Here is a 17,448-nt window from a genome sequence, read left to right as displayed (position 1 = left end):
GCTAGGTGGCACTCCGGCCACCATAAAACTCTGACCTTGGAGTCAGAAAGACCAGAGTTCAAATCTGACCTCAGACACTTGACACACACTAGCTGTATGACCTTGGGCAAGTCACTTAACCCTGATTGCCTCACCCCCCCAAAAAAGGCAAATAAATAAATAAAAACAATTGTATATAAATTTTAGGAAAGTTGAAGTAAAGGTTAGGAAAAAAATGAATCATTTTGTAATCTTATTCTTATCAGACACTAGAGTCTTCCCATGTAGTCCAGAGGAAAATGGGGAAGTCAGTTAAAATTTCAGACTGTCCTTTCAATGTACTCAGAACAGTTACTCCCTTTAAGAGTCTTGTTTTTGGAGAATGAGATTCCAATAAGGCTTACTCAAAGTGAAGCATCTTGCTTTGAGTCACAGAACTGGGGCATCTATTGTATTCCAGAAAGTCCTGGCTTGAGAAATAGGTAAACTTATGCATCTCTGTAATCATCTTTATGGCTTGGATTTGAAAGGGACTCTTAGGCCTCCAGTCACATCTCGGTGGGGGTGAGGAGTGGGAGGGGAGATACAGGAATAAAGGTTAGCAAAGTTTAACAAGATAATTTAAAGCAGGTGGGAATAATAGGTAAAAACCCACCAAATTCACAAAGAGATCTAGTTTTCCTCCAAAAGGAGATTAATACCACTATCAAGGAAAGATAAACACATTCCACTTTAGTTGGCCGAAATCTGTTTGCAGACCTCACAACTGTGGTCAGACTCCCCTCTGCCCTAATTACATAATTACTCCTACTAATGCTTAAGTGTTTGATGTCATTCTGAGTTATTTTGTGTGTGGTTTTTTTTTTTTTTGCCAATTGATATTTGTAACACTGCTGCTGGAACAATTACTAGACTATTTCCCCATTGGAAAATAAACTCATTCTGGTTATTTGCATATGAAAAATGCTCTCTCAAACAATACAATTTTATGGAGAAAGTATTGCCTGGTTAGGACACTGGCAGTCTCTTCTGAAGCTACACATTGCTGCAGGTCAGCAGTGGTACTATGAATGGCTGCCTGCCTACATACCAATCATCCTCAAATAAAATGATGAACTCCACATCCATCAATTGGTAGAAATACTTGTAACTCTGCCTTGATCGATGTCTCTTAACCGTCCTTTCAAGAAAGAATGTTCACAGTTCACTTTGTTTCATGTTTTCCAGAAACCTTAGGGTTTTCTTAGCTCCAGATTAACGGCAGGCCAGTTTCCTATGGCAGTGACATTGTATCATCCATGCTGTTTCATAATGGCAGAAGTATTCATGTGAACATTTTCTGCTTCCATAAGACACTGTATTTTGTCATTATTTCACAGTCAGAACACATACTCAGAGGCCTGCCGGTTGATATTCCTATGGAACACGTGCCTAAAGACTTGGCATCTCCTCACAGCTCTGCTCAGAAATAAACATTTCAAATAGGAAGGGAAGAGCTTTATAACATCTGGGAAAACAACTGGAAGTAGATTCAATCTTGTGCAACCTATATATCACATCCTCTGCTATAAGAATAGTTTAGGAAGCTTCTCCCACCCCACTTCAAACCTCCACAGAGATAGCTGTAAATAATAGCCTATTATGTTTCCAAAAATTTCATTTTACATGTATCTCAGATGTAGCATGTATCCACATATTCCAAATCACTGAAAAGAAAGAATTATATCAACTGCTTCCTTTTAATCATTTGTGTTTTTCAATAATAAAAATTGTGAGGGGCAGCTAGGTGGTGCAGTGGATAGAGCACCAGCCCTGGATTCAGGAGGACCTGAGTTCAAATCTGGCCTCAGACACATAACACTTATTAGCTGTCTGACCCTTGGCAAGTTACTTAACCCCACTGCCTAACCAAAAAGAAATAAACAAACAAACAAATAAATAAATATTGTGTCTGCCCTTAAAAAAAAAGAAATGCTGAAACTGTTTTAGAAAATTCTTTGAAAACACGTATGAAATCACACAGAGTAAAGTGAACAAAACAACAATTTATGTAACACTGAAAAGACTTAAGAACTTTGTAATGGCCAACTGTATCTCCAAACAACCTGTGATGAAACATATTCACGTCAACCTGCCTCCTTGAGAGGTGAGGGCCAGGGACTCAAGGCACAGAAAGAGACATACAATTTTGGTTGCGGCCACCATCTAGATTTGTTTTGCTTATCTACACTTATTGGTTATAATTTTTTTTTTGTTTTTTGGGGAGGGAACTTGGGAGGGAAAGCATGTCTGATAATAGTGATCTCAGAAAAAGGGGACAACCAAAAACGTTTTTTAAAATGCACAGAAGTTTGAAGCAAATTCAAAAGGAAGCACGGACAAGCAGGACAGCTTTAAAAGTTACATGTTTAATTTACTATATAATTTTTAAAAAGTAAGTGGTATGGAAGAGATTCATCTTTTCATATATAATCCTCTTCTATATTCTACACTGTATATGGGAATGATCTTTTGGGGGAGTATTTGTTAAGTTCAAAGTAAGTTCAAAATAGAGCACAAAGCCTGGAGATGTTAAATGTCTTGTCCAATATCACCCAGCTAGCTAAAGAAGAGTCTAGAACTCAATTTTCTAGACATTCTAGTTCAATGATCTTTCCAACATACCAGGTTATTTCAAGTTGTTCATTCTAAGACATTCTTCCTTAAGGATCCTTCTTCCACTGTAAATTGCCAAGGTCGCAGCATCCTCCAAACTGAAACACCTTAGCATCTGGGGATTATAATGTTTGGGTGTATTATCTTGGGCAAGACAGCTCTACACCTACGAGTTCAGACCATTGTTGTCCTTTAACCCTACCCAGAAAGTGTAAGCAGTTTGTACCCCTTCTCCCAGGTTTCCTAGGCACACTTTCCATTGCCCTCTGGGAGAACTTAATTGCAGCAGTGATACAGAGAAACAACAGATGGACCTAGACCTCAACAATGGACTAGGAAAACTGAGAAACATGGAGATTCATTTCCTTATGGCACCCAAAATATGCTCATCTTTTCAGAGCTCAGGTACAGCCAACGTCCAAGTAGGTCTGCAAGATTTGGGTACTGTAAGAGGTCAGTGTGGCAATAGTTTGTAGCTCCCTTCTCCCACACTGAAGTTCTTAAAGGGAGGAGTGGAGGGAAATTAATATATTAATATTAATATATGCTCTCCAACACCTTAAAAGCTCCACATATATGCAGTATTTTACATAACCCTATACAGTATTTTACTAAGATCACAGATTTATAACTAGAAGGACCTCATCTAATCCAATCCCTTCATTTTACAGATAGGAAAACAGAGGCCCAAAAAAGTTGAGTATCTTTCCCAAGGCAATACCAGTAGTAAATGACAGAGACAGGATTTGAACTCAGCTCCGATAACAATCTTTTTTTCCCCCAGCTGTACAATACTGTCTCCAGCTCCCTCATTTCTGTAGATAACAATGACTCTGGTACTCCCTTCGGCTCAATCAACTGACCCTGCACCAGTTTACCTACCTTCTGATAATCACTTCTAAAGCCTGTCAAAGATTAATCACTCCTCTGCTCTGAGTAAAATAAGTAAAGAGCCAAAAATAATGGAAAATAAGCTGTAAGACGAAGACAAGAGGAAGCTAACAGTGCTTTCTTCTTCTTCTCTATGAGTCAGAAGAAATACTGCCCAGCACTAAAGGGAGCTGAACAGCTGTTTGTTTTACAAAGGGAAAAGTGACTTTTTTTCCCAAAAGGTTTTATCTAGTGGTCCTGATTTTCAGCTACATCATTCTTTTGTTGGAACATAGTCATCACTGCTCCAAGATTAAGTATTTCTTTGCTCCAAACACGCTAAATGAACATAAAATTGCCAAAGGACAAAAGAAAAAGTATTCGTAGGGTCGATTAACAGGCTGTTGGTATTCAGGATGGAAACTCACAATAGTGTGTACTGCAAGAGTATAGGACTTGAAGACCCAAAGGAAAAATGGGGAACGTATCTGTAGAGTGGGTAAGCTGCAAAATTAAAAAAACCCTGAGCAAGACAGCTATTTAATTAGCCAAGTGGTTCAGAAAAACAAAAGGAAAAATGAAAACAACAAGATGAGAGATGCACAGCATTCAAGTTCACCTACAATCTGATCCCCATTTGCCACTTCAAATTTATCTCCCTTTATTTCCCATATAAGCTTTCCCCATTGCCACTCCAGTCTAAGTAGACTACACATGAGCATTCTTGACTCCATACTCTAAGAACCACATTCTACTCCCTCTCCCCTTCACTTACCATTTATCTAAACCCTACTTAACTTTCAAGGTCCAATTCAAGTTCCATCTGCCCCAAGCCCATCCCTTTCCTATTAGATCCAGGCCACCCACAGTGAGCTCTCCTGCATCTGAATGCCTGTAGATCCTATCATCCATACCACTTCTTTGCATGTTTTTGTTGTCTATTCAAGTGTGCATCTGTGTCTAGCTTGTCTCTTTAAGAAGGCTGGAAAGGCTCTAAACAACAGGGTTTGTGCCTTTTGCTACATGTTTACTGCATCTAGCACCTTCTTCCAATAGCAAATATTCAGAGTAAATGCTCCTTCTGTTCAAACCTCTTCAATAACTCCCTACTGTACAGATCAATTAAAGTACAAGCTCCTTAACTTAAAAAAAAATCCCTTATATAAGTTTTATTTTGTTTCAATGCCTTTGTTCATGCTATTCCTGTATCTGGAATACACTCCCTGCTTCTGTTTGTAAAATCATTGTCTATCTTTTAAAGCCCAATTCGAATGGCCCCTTCTCCATAAAGTCTTCCCCAACTCCTGCAGTTGGTAATGACCTTCACCTTCTTCCTCTTCCCCATCCCCATCAGAATTTACTGTGCGTGTATGTTTTATTTTAAGCAAAGTCATTTTAGTTTGTGTCTCCTTTACCCAGTTAAACTATAAGCTCAATGAGGTACAAGACCACTTCCCACTTCAATGAAGAGGAGAGTGTGTGTGGTGGTGGTGGTGGTGGTGGTGGTGTGTGTGGTGGTGGTGGTGGTGGTGGTGGTGGTGGTGGTGGTGGTGGTGGTGGTGTGTGTGTGTGTGTGTGTGTGTGTGTGTGTGTGTGAGTGAGTGAGAGAGAGAGAGAGAGAGAGAGAGAGAGAGAGAGAGAGAGAGAGAGAGAGAGAGAGAGAGAAGGCCTACAGGATTACCCCCATTTGATATATGAGGAAACTGAGGCCCAGAGAGGTTACCGCCCCCCCGCCTCAAGATCACACAAGTCCGTGAGATGTCTATGAAAATTTTGATCCTTTCTTTTCTGCAGCTGAATCTCTGCACCACAAGACAGGACACTGAAAGGAGATGATGCAACAGCCTGAATTCTGCTTCTGGGTGCAGTTACTGCTTAGCCACCATCACCTAATAATAATGCTTCCCACGCTGCTCACAGTACAGCAAGCACACACTTTGCTGCAAGCACCTCCCACCAAGGAGAAACTCTAAATGTGCTTCCAAACCAAAAACCCACTCCTGCCACCCCAGTTTCTAACTAATCCAGTACTATTGAATCTCCTACTGGTAGCTTCCATCTGACAGAAAAGCTCAACACCATCTGGGCTCTGGGGTTGCCACTCCACCAATAACATAAGTATTTCCATCATATCCTGGTGGTAAGTAAAATGGAAGCCACATGTTGCATAATCACCAGGATGACAAAATTCTTAATCTGACAATTTCCACTTACATTTGAACTTTTCATAAAGATCAAACAGGGAACAATTAGCTGCCGCTATTCCAAATTTCACCTAGAAATAAAGATTTACACTACACCAAAGGGTGGAGCACACACCTGGGCATATGAGTATATGTATGTATGTATAGGTATATAGAAGTAGCTAGAGTGATAGGTCTGGAGCTAAGAAGACCTAAGCTCAAATCTGACCCAGATATTTACCAGCAGTGTGACCTTAGGCAAATCACTTAACCTGTCTGCCTCATTTTCTTCACCTGTAAAATGGGGGTAATGACAGCACCTCACCTCCTATGGTGGTTGTGAGGATCAAATGAGATGTTTGTAAAGTGTTTAGCACAGTGCCTGGCACATAGCAGGTGCTATAAAGATGCTAACTATTACTACTACCACTATTACTACTTCTCTACACTTTTAAGCCAAAGGGTATAGATACTCTTCCTGAAATCTACTAGGCTTGGCCCCAGCCACTCAGAAGAAGGTCACGCAGTTTAGACCACCAATTGTTTCCTCTCCTCCTTTCCCAGTAAAGGCCACAGGGCAGACCTCTAACAGCACAAAGCGTCTGAAAAGGTAATTTTCACAGCCAGATACAGATTAGATAAGATAATGCAGAAATAAAAAATTATCTTTCCTAACCATACCTTTACTTATAAAGAAGAGAAGTTTGTTTTACTCATCTTACTTAGAATTCCTTTTATCTCTCTAGGTTTGACTGCTTGACTTTCCCACATTACAAGCAGGTTCCCATAGAAAAAAGCCTTTAAAAGCTTCAGTTTCCCGGCCTATAAAACGTCCATTAACATTTCACAGAGTTGTTGTAACATCAAATGAAAGAGTAAGTATGAAAAAGTTTACATTTGCATGACCTCAATCAGACTTGGGATAGTGACATTATAATAATCTTTAAAAATCTTAAGTGCTGGCCACATGGAAGACAGCTTAAACTTGTTCTGACCCTCACTCAAAAGCAGAACTACAAGCAAGGGAGAAAATTACAGAAAGCAAGACTTCCTCTTAAATCAACATAAAGAAAAACATCCTAACATGTGATGTAATCAAAACCTCACTAGACTTGGAGATTTGGGTTTGAATCCCAATTCTGACGTGTGACCAAGAGCAAATGGCTTCATCTTTCCAAGCCTCAATTCCTTAATCTGTAAAATGAAACCAATACCTATTCCCAACAGAGTGGTTTCTGTTATCGAAAAAAATACCTTGCAAAGCTTAAAATGCCACAGAAATGTGAATCATTATAGTTATTAGGGGTCCCAAAATAAAATGAGCTGCCTCAGCACTCAGAGCCGTTAAGCAGAGACTGAATGACCACTTGTAAGGAATATTCTAAGACAGGATACCTGTATTTGGTGAGAATTCTAAGCATCCTATTTTTAACTCACTAGGAAATCTCACTATTTAAGGAAAATTCCAGAGTGCCACTCTCACCACCCCCCAGACTGGTTGTTTGATGGGAGTTCATATCCCTTCATAACTCCAAGATATAGCACTAAGAAAGACTCACTCCTTTCAGCATCTTCCAGAACTGACCTTTGGCCTCTCTGGGGCAGCCACACACACTTATCACTAACTTTTCACAGTTCACTGTCGATGGGCCAGGGTTTCTAGACTAACTTTTCACAGTTCACCGTCGATGGGCCAGGGTTTCTAGACACACACTAACTAGGGATGACTCAGCACCTTGGCAGAGAGTCATCAGCATCAATACTATCAATTTGCCTTTGAACTTCCCTATATTCTTGGGCAATACAGGATGCAAGGTCTGGAGTGAGTCTATTACATAAAGTGTCAAAAGACATACATGAATAAAGTTTGGGGAAGAAGAAAAGCTGTTTCGTTCTTTCCCCTCCTCATCTCCACAAAAGGAAGAATTAGAAAGAAAATGGGCTTTATTCGTAGCAGGGGAGTTTAGTTAGAAGTAAGGAAGAACTGACTGGCAGAAAGGAAGATTAAGCGAAGACAAACTCTCTGACAGGAGCTATTTTCACACTGACTCAAGTTTCTGGGAAACACCAGCTCATTCTTCTCTCTTTTCCTCAGTGACAGCATTGAGCAATATCTGCCCAGTACCAGAACCTCGTTCCATTCTAACAATTCAGAAATAAACGTTTCCAATATCCTGACCCTTCTGGGTAACATACACAGCCCATGAGAATCTCCAAAGTCAAGAGGCCACCTCATGCTGAGGCAGAAGTCCGTCTTCCAGCCACTCCCACCCAAGAGAAACAGACCATTCTGGCAAAGCTTTCCATGGCTCTGGGCTGATGCCAAAGTATTCATCAGCAGATACCTATCTGCTCGTTAAGTCTTCCAGCCCCTGAAATTGCTCTTGGTGCCGAGGAGTAACAAATTCACCGAGGAGACCAGAGAAGAGCTCAGGGCAGGAGCACCGTGAGGCTTAATCTGTCCTTGCACATCCCAGCCCACGGCTCAGCTGGACAGAGGAGGGCTCTCTCTGCAGATGCTATTTATGAGGTGAGGCAGCAGGGCGGAACTGAACTAACAGCTGGGAGTCCCACCTTCTCTGACAAGCTCTATGAAAGACTTGCTCTGGGACCCAGACAAATCACCTAACCTTGCTGCATCGGAATCTCTTCATTGATAAGATGGGGATAATTATCTCTGCTTTCCCTCCATCAAAGGGATATTATATGTGAAAATGCCTGGAACAGTATTAAATTATATAGACACAAAAGGGATTATCACCATGTAACATATCTACTTAATCTCTACTTAATTTTCCCACTGTCAAAAGCATAATTGAGAATGAAACAGTGGCACAGTAGACCATGGTGCTGGACCTGGAGTCAGGAAGATCTGGATTCAAATGCACTCGCAGACACTTATTAGCTATGCAACCCTGGACAACCTCCTTAACCCCTATCTCAATTTCCTTATCTGTCAAATGGAAGTAATAACAGCACCTACCTCCTAGGTTGTTAAAAGGATAAAATGAGACAATATTTGTAATGTACTTTGTAAGTCTTATAGTGTTTCATAAATGTTAGCTAGCTAAGAATATAGAGCTAGCGAGTATGAGGGCAATCAACAAGTATTTGGCTCACAACCAAAATGAAAGACCTAGTTTCTAAATGAGCTGGAAAACTGGACAGTGAAATATAACATTCCTACAACTGACAGGGCAGCTAGGTGGCACAGTGGATAGAGTGCTGGGCCTGGAGTCCAGAAGTCTCATCTTCCTGAGTTCAAATGTGGCCTCAGACACTTATCTGCAGGAGTCTGGCAAAATCATTTAACCCTGTTTTGCCTCAGTTTCCTCCTGGAGAAGGAAATGGCAAACCACCAGTATATTTGCCAAGAAAACCCCAAATGGGGTTGGTTATGAAGAGTCAAACACTGGGACAGCTAAGTGGCATAGCGGATAGAGCTCTGACCTTGGAGTCAGGAGGACTGGAGTTCAAATTTGGCCTCAGACACTTGATATTTACTAGCTGTGTGACCCTGAGCAAGTCACTTAACCCCATTGCCTAGCAAAAAACAGAAACAAAAAAAAAAAGAGTCAAACATGACTGAAAACAATTGAAACATACTGAAAAGCCTGGCATAAAATCAGAGAATGTTTTCTAGACAACTGTTTAGTCTGAGTACTTCTTTTTTTTAACTTTTTAAAAAATTTATTTTATTTTTCAACATTCACTTTTTATAAAATTTTGAGTTCTAAAATTTTCCCACTCCCTCCCCAAGACAGCATGCAATCTAATATAGGAGATATAGATAGATAGATAGATAGATAGATAGACAGACAGACAGACAGACAGAGATAGAGATAGAGAGAGATAGATATACACACACACACAATTATATTAAACATATTTGCACATTAGTCATGTTGTGAAAGAAGAATCAGAACAAAGGGAAAAACCACGAGGAAGGCAAAAAAAAAGAGAAAATAGTGTGTTTCAATCTGCATTCAGACTCCACACTTCTTTCTCTGGATGTAGACAGCATTTTCCATCATGCATCCCTAAGAACTGTCTTAGATCATTGCATTGCTGAGAACAGCTAAGTCTATCAAAGTTGGTCATCTCACAATGTTACTGTTGCTGTGTACCATGTTCTCCTGGTTCTGCTCACGTCACTTATGATCAGTTCATGTAAGTCTTTCCAGGTTTTTCTGAAATCCACCTGCTCATTATTTCTAAGGGAACAACAGTATTCCATTATATTCCTACACCACAACTTGTTCAGCCAATCCCCAATTAACAGGCATCCCCTTGAATACTTTTTCAGGCAAAATCACCCTGAGTGCCAAGCAAGTAATTAACAAAGAGTCACAGATTCTTTTTTTTTTTCTTTTAGTGAGGCAATTGGGGTTAAGTGACTAGCCTGAATCACACAGCTTGTAAGAGCTGGTACTCTATCCACTGCGCCACCTAGCTGCCCCTCACAGATTAATTCTAAGTTGTCCTCTTTTTCTGTGCTTTCTCAGCAAATCCTAAGGGATGATGGAAGGTGGGAGGCCTAACATATGAAGGAGTAAGGGAGCTCTGGACTGAGAACCAGAAAACCTGGATGGCTTCCTAGAACATCTACCAGTCTGCTACAAATATTATGGCTAGAATCCTGGGAATGGAGAAGTTGACAGGGGCCCTGGGTTTGCTGCATAAAGTAGACAGAATCATGTAGCAGAAGTCCATGGCTTCACATATAAGCTTATTTTTTCATTCTTGTTTTATACTGAAATGCTTGGGTTGCAGATTGTTGTTAAGTCCATAAATTATTTTCTAGACAATATGCAGCTCAAGCATATATTATCCAGTGCTTCTGCAGCCTCTGGTTATCTAAGACCTTCTCACTTTTGTTCTAAAACATTCCACGAAGAACAGGTATTATAAAATTATACTACAGCAAAAACGAAATGTTCTTGAGAGCCAAAGGCTGCAGAAGCTGCCTAACACTAAAAAAGTTCTCTACCACCTCTTCCAAACATTTTCTTGGTTTCCACTGGAAGAACTGTAATTGTGGTCAGAATGGTATGAAAGCAGCTAGCATAGCACTATGCATCTGAAAAGGGTTTTGTTTTGCTTTTTAGAGTAGGCTTACTTTTTTTTTTTTGGATGAATAATTTTGAATTTTCAGAAATGCATCTTAGTAGCTCAATTTGAGATTGACAAACACAGCTAAACCATATGCACAAACTATAAACCAGCCAGCCATAGCAATCCCAACAGCTAAGCCTGAATCTGACAGAAACCAATAAATATTTGATCAGAATTTCCATGGATTGGGGGAGAACATTTGTACAATATCTCCCATACTTCCTTTTCTCTTTCTCCCTTTTCTTTGCAAATGCCATGGAGAGATAATTCTCTTTGCCTCAGTTTCCTAGGCGGAACTCAATGACAGCTAATGTCCCTTCTAGCTCTACACTTAGGATCCTGTGATCCCAGACCCCCCCATCTAGTCAAGCAATCTTCCCCCATGAGCTAGGATCTAACTTTTACACCAAGAGCTAAGGTTTGGTAGAAGCCACAAACTCAACAAGAATATTACACAAAAGCAAGGGACAAAAGGTGTAGAACACAAACATGGCTGGCCTACTTCAATTAAGTAGAAAATCCAAGGTATGGCATTAACTGAGACAGTAAGAGTCACCGTAATTCAAGGACCGTGATTACTGGACAATGAAACATCTACTAGTCCGTGAATTCATCCCAGCCCTTCCTTGTCTCCTTTATTGCAGTTATCATGGATAAAGGGTGAGGCAGTTGGGAAATTGGGGAAACAGCAGTCAACACTATTAATTTTTTTCCCCTGTAAACAGTGGCTTGATTCTATTGAAGCACAGAATTTCTGAGCTGGAAAGGACCTTTTGTTTTTTGTGCTGTTTTTTTTTTCCTGTGTGGTATTTTAATTTTTCCGCAGTTACATGTAAAAACAATTTTTAATATTCATTTTTAAAACTCCGAGTTCCAAATTCTCTCCTTCCTGCCTCCCCACGCCCTCAGTGAGAAGACAAGCAGTTCCATCATGTGTGAAAGAAAACAAAGACCAAAAAAACCCCCCACCAAACTCAAGAAAAATAAAGAAACTTTAAAAAAGTATGCTTCAATCTGCATTCAGACACCATCAGTTCTGTCTGGGGACAGATAGCATCCTTCATCATAGTCCTTCAGAGTTGTCTTGGATCTTTGTATTGCTGACAATAGCTAAGTCATTCAGAGCTGAGCATCTTACAATATTGCTGTTACTTTGTACATAGTACATTTCACTTTGCCTCAGCCAGGCAAGTGTTCCCAGGTTTTCCTGAGAGCATCCTGCTCATCAGTTCTCGTAACACAATAGTATTCCACCATAATCACCATACCACTACTTGTTTAGCCATTCCCCAAATGACGGGCATCCCCTCAGTTTCTAATTCTTTGCCCCCAGAAATGAGCTGCTATAAATATTTTTGTACATATAGATCCTTTTCCTTCTCGTTTTTTTTCTCTTTTGGGATACAGACCCAATAGTGGTATTGCCAGGTCAAAAGATATGCACGGTTTTATAGCCCTTTGGGCATAGTTCCAAATTGCTCTACAGAACGGTTGAATCAGTTCACAACTCTACCCGCAGTTCATTAATGTCTCATTTCCCCACCCCATCCATTCCAACATTTGTCATTTACCTTTCCTGCCCTATTAACCAATCTAACAGGTACGAGAAAATAACTCAGAACTGTTTTAATTTGCATTTCTCTAATCAATAGTGACTTACAGTATTTTTTTTCATATGACTATAGATAGCTTTGATTACTTCATCTGAAAATTGATCATATCTTTTGATCATTCATCAACTGGGGAATGGTTCTTATTTTTATAAATTTGACTCAGTTCTGTTTCAGAAATCAGGCTTTTATCTGAGAAACTTACTTCAAAATTTTTTCACAGTTATTACTGCTAACTGTTATTTCCCTCCATCCTATTCCTCCCACCCAGTTTATTCCATTCTCTCTCTCCTTTCAACCTGTCCTTCCTCAAAAGTGTTTTGCTTCTGATTATCTCCTCCCCCAATATACCCTTATCTCCTCCCCCAATATACCCTCCCTTCTATCACCCCACCCCCTTTCTCTTATCCCCTTCTCCTCCTACTTTCCTGAAGGGTAAGACAGATTTCTATACCCAATTGCATTATTCCCTCTTTAAGCCAATTCTGATGAGAGTAAAGTTCACTCACTCCCTGTCTCCTCCCCCCTCTTCCCCTCTACTGTAAAAGCTTTTTCTTGCCTCTTTTATGTGAGATAATTTACCCCATTCTACTTCTTCCTTGGAAAGGACTCTTTGAAGTTATCTAGTACAATCCTTTTTCTAAGCAGGGCCCCATCTCCAACAAGTGGTCATTAGGTAGCCACATAAAAACTAACAGTAGAAAATTCACTATGTCCTGAGGCAGCTCATTCTGCTGTTGTTCGGCTCCAATTGTCAGGAAGGTTTTCCTTACATTAACCTTCAATCAGCCTCACTAAATTTCTGTTCGCTTTTGGTTCTACCCTCTAGAACAAAATAAATCTAATCCCCTTTTCCATGTGAAGACCTTCAGTGACTCTGCTGCCCTGCTCAGGTAACAGTAGCTCCTTTAACCAGTCCTCATGTGACATTTCTAATCTCCTTGCCACCTTCATCATCCTCTTCTGAAATCACTAAGTCTATCGATGTCCTTCCTGAAATGTGGCACCCATACTGAAGACTTTTAATATAAACATATGTCCTTTTGTTCAGTCAGTCAGAGCTCAGATCATATTTAGCAGTCACCTCAGGGACAGAACCTGGGAGTTAAGTGCCCTGTTGTTTGCTTATGACTATTTTTCTCTAGATTTCAAGGACCTGAATATTTGCTGTTACTCTCGTTGGCTTTATGATACAAAGTATGGTCTTCAAAGTGAGGGTCTCAACATGACACCAAAGAGATGAACCAATCAGAGGGAAGATCAGTCACATCCCACCAGCCCTAATGGCCAATTACGCATGGTCTTGTCTCCAATACAACTATACCACTCCCTTCATCATCCACTATAATTTAATACTCATCCACTTTGCCCCATCACTGCAAGCCTCTACTGTCTGTCTACCTTTGGTGTTGGTCCTTCAGGATGGTTATAAACCTAGGTTTAAAGCACAGCTAAAAAGGCTAAATTCCCCATCGCCTATCCACTCCTGTTATCACCTCATGCCCGTCATAGGAGGCCCTCATGCAGACAGGTGCAACACTCCTCCTCTTTTTATTCTTCAGTGCAGAAGAATGACTGACTAGCACAGAATGATGGATTGGGTCTACACTGCAGATCTCATTATATTATTAGCTTTCCCTCCAAATTTACCTATTTCAATGGAAGACTCCACCACTCTCCCAAGCTTCCAGGTCTTTAATTTTCTCCTTATCTTTGACTCCTCAAGTGAAACTGCTCTCTTAAAAGGTACCAATGCGTTCTCTCTCTTTCTCTTTTGTTAAGGCAATTGTCACACAGCTAGTAAGTGTCAAGTGTCTGGTCTGAGGTGGGATTTGAACTCAAGGTCCTCCTGACTCCAGGGCTGGAGCTCTATCCACTGCGCCACCCAGCTGCCCCACCAATGCTCTCTTAATTGCCAAATATGACGGCCTTTTTCTCAGTTCCCCTCCTTCTTGACATCTTTGTAGCATCTGATGCTGTGGACCACTGTCACTCTTACTGGATACTTAACTATTTTTAACATTCATTTTTAAAAATTTTGAGTTCCAAGTTCTCCCCCCCTCTCACCAGTCCCTCCCCAACTCATTGAGAAGGCAAGTAATATGACACCCATTATCCTTGTGAAGTCATGAAAAACATTATTAGATGAACCCTCTTTCCTTTCTGAGTTGCCAAAAAACAATGTGTCACCTATGAATATTTTCATATCTGTACACTTAAAAACTGGAAACATAATTTTCTGTATCTTCCAAAGAGTTGCAATTCCATAAAAATGTAATACCTTCCAATTAGATTGCAAGAACAACTGACTGACATCAGGAAAGAGGGAAATTTACTAGCAGAATTTCAACAAAGTATTTGTATAACTGATGGATGGAATTGAAAAATTATTTTCGTAATTATGAAAGCACAGCCAACGAAACACTTTTTCCATCTGAAGCTAAATATCTCTATATGGTATCTTTTTCATATGACAGTCATTAAAACCTACTATCAAAATAAACTGAACTCAAAAATTAGCCTTTGGATTGCTGTATTGCAAAGTATGAAACCAAGATTTTAAAAAATAATGAGGCATATTTAATCACACTGATCTCACTAAAATATGAGTAATATTTTAGTGAGAACAAAAGGGCTGGTGTGCCATTAAAACTATTTTCAAAACATTATTTCATCTTTTAAAATGTCTATTTTTGTGTAAGTTTCATGTACCTTGTTATTAGTAAGTACTACATGTATGATAATTTATAAATAAGTAAATATACTAATATCAGGGCATCTGTGCTAAAAATGTTTCCTGATAGGGGTGTGCAATCAAAAAAGTAAGGGGACTAGAGTTTGGATTCTAGAGGGCAGAACTAGAGCTAAGGGAGCTAGAAAGATAGAAAGGCAGAATTCAATTCAATCTAAGACCATTCTAACCATTAGAAACCTCTTCATCAGGAAAATCACTTCAGCCCTAGACTTCACAACCTGGAAAGCCCCTCCCTCTGAATGAGATGGCTCCTCCCAGACCCTCTATTTAAGGAGTGTACCCAGGCCAGCTAGACTCTTCATTACCACTGCAAGAACTGCAGCCAGACCTCTCCACTTTTCTAGCTACCTTTTAGAATGTAAGCTCCTTGAGGGTAGCCACTGTCTTTTGGGGGGGGGGGGGCTTGTATTTGTATTCCTAGTGCTTAGCAAAGCTCCTGACACACAGTACTAGTGACTAACCAATAAAGGGATGCATGAATGAAAAAGTATTTATTAAATGTTTCCTATGTGCAAAGTACTGAGCTTGGGATACAAAATGAGAAGACAATCTCTGCCTTCAAGGTGGCCACACTAAGGGAGAAGATAACACATGCGGGAAGTTTCAGCTGTAAATCAGATAGTAAGACCCTATGGTCCCTATAGTACAGTGGCTGCGCTAATATAAATAAAACCAAAAGCATTTCTGATGCTGAACCATGTGACAGAGCCAAAGACTTTGCAATGGACTGCCTGACTACAATAGTTAAAGCTCCTTGCCTCAATTTCTCTGTAAGAAGAAGCTGGATGATCATTTGCCAGGGGAAGCTATACAGGATAGTCAGCTAAATGACTTCCTAGGGCCTTTTCAACACTAAGATTCTACAATTTTCCTTTCTGGAAAAGTGATGCTATTACTTCAAACAGACAGAGACAGAGTTTGAGGGCAAGGAAAAATGAAGCTCAACCTAATAAGATACAAGTAAAATGGCATTAAAGCCCTCAAAGAGGACTGGAATTCCAGTCTTCCTTGCTTCACCTCTAGTCTCCATCTCAGAAAAACGAGTACTTCAGGGCAGCTAGGTGACACAGTGAATAGAGCACCAGATCTGGAGTCAGGAGGACCTGAGTTCAAATCTGACCTCAGACACATGATACTTCCTAGCTGTGTGAGTCACTTAACCCCAACTGCCTCACCAAAAAAGTACTTTGACATAATTAACATTCTATTTTTAAAACATGAAGATGCCACTAAACTAGCCCCAGCATCATGTATTCTGTGAAATCTTTCTTTTTCTTTCAATAGGGAGTATCTACCTGCCCTAAGGCATATATGGTCTCTTTCTCCCTTGCCCCCATCATGACCAGTGGCATGCATTTGAAAGACAGCTAGCTGTAGGAGAGATACAACCTAAACTACAGAACAGAGCAAAGCTAACTAGATGACACACAGAATGAACCTATAAACCCTGGCCTACTTTATTAGCACTGTACTGGAATCTATTTCCCAAACAACATATTATGACACTGGCATGTGGCAATATCCTGGGTTTCCTCACTGCCTTTCCACTAGAGAAAGTGAACAAGGGCAGTTAAGTATTTATAAATATGCAATATTGCTAGAGATAAAAGGTTGGCTGAACACAAGGACCTCTTCCATCCTCCCCTACTACTCCTTCATGTTCCAGAAAGTTCACAGGTATCAATGACTGAAAAAGGTCATAATACATTTATTCACTCTAACAAACTGTCCTGAGCAGTCATAGGAAAAAAAGCTACATTTTAACACTAGATATTTTAAAACATTTTTTGGATAGAAATCAAAATAATGTATTTTTCAAAAAATAAGCACTTACCTCTGTGCATTATCTTATGCTTCTCCCTCAGATATGTAAGACCCTTTATTACCTAGTAGAGAAGAAATACAGATATTTATGTTGAAAAGTCAAATAAGCACACAAATCTACAAATATAAGTTCAATACCACTAAGTTGAAATGGTCCAAGAGATGTTATCCAGCAATCCAATATTAAGCAAACATGATAAACGAGAGAAGGAAAAGAGGGAGAGAGAGAAGGCTTGAGAATTTGCTGGGTGTGAAGTGCATGTTGACATCCAAGTGGAGATACTGAGCAGGCAGCTAGAAATATCAGAATGGGGAGAAACTGAGGATGGAGATATAGATTTGGGAGTCAACTGAATTAAAGTAATAATTAAGCCATGGGAATAGATGACTACACCAAGAAAGAAAGAGTACAAAATACACATTCTCTCTTGTCCTAAGAATATGATCAGACTAAAAA

At 39.9% G+C, this 17,448-nt stretch overlaps 1 protein-coding gene across 1 annotated transcript in view; it reads right to left on the bottom strand.

Moving 5' to 3' along the window:
- Positions 1–17,448, bottom strand: part of MAP2K1 (mitogen-activated protein kinase kinase 1) — a 104,016-nt gene that overhangs the window by 35,439 nt on the left and 51,129 nt on the right. The window contains exon 5 of the mRNA XM_020982941.2: positions 17,002–17,053. Coding sequence (XP_020838600.1) covers positions 17,002–17,053 — 52 coding nt within the window. The remainder of the gene's footprint in view (positions 1–17,001; positions 17,054–17,448) is intronic.

Source organism: Phascolarctos cinereus, unplaced genomic scaffold, assembly GCF_003287225.1.
Source record: "Phascolarctos cinereus isolate Bilbo 61053 unplaced genomic scaffold, phaCin_HiC Scaffold_3;HRSCAF=262, whole genome shotgun sequence".
NCBI classification, from domain to species: Eukaryota; Metazoa; Chordata; class Mammalia; order Diprotodontia; family Phascolarctidae; genus Phascolarctos; species Phascolarctos cinereus.
This window is presented reverse-complemented; position numbering and strand designations above follow the sequence as displayed.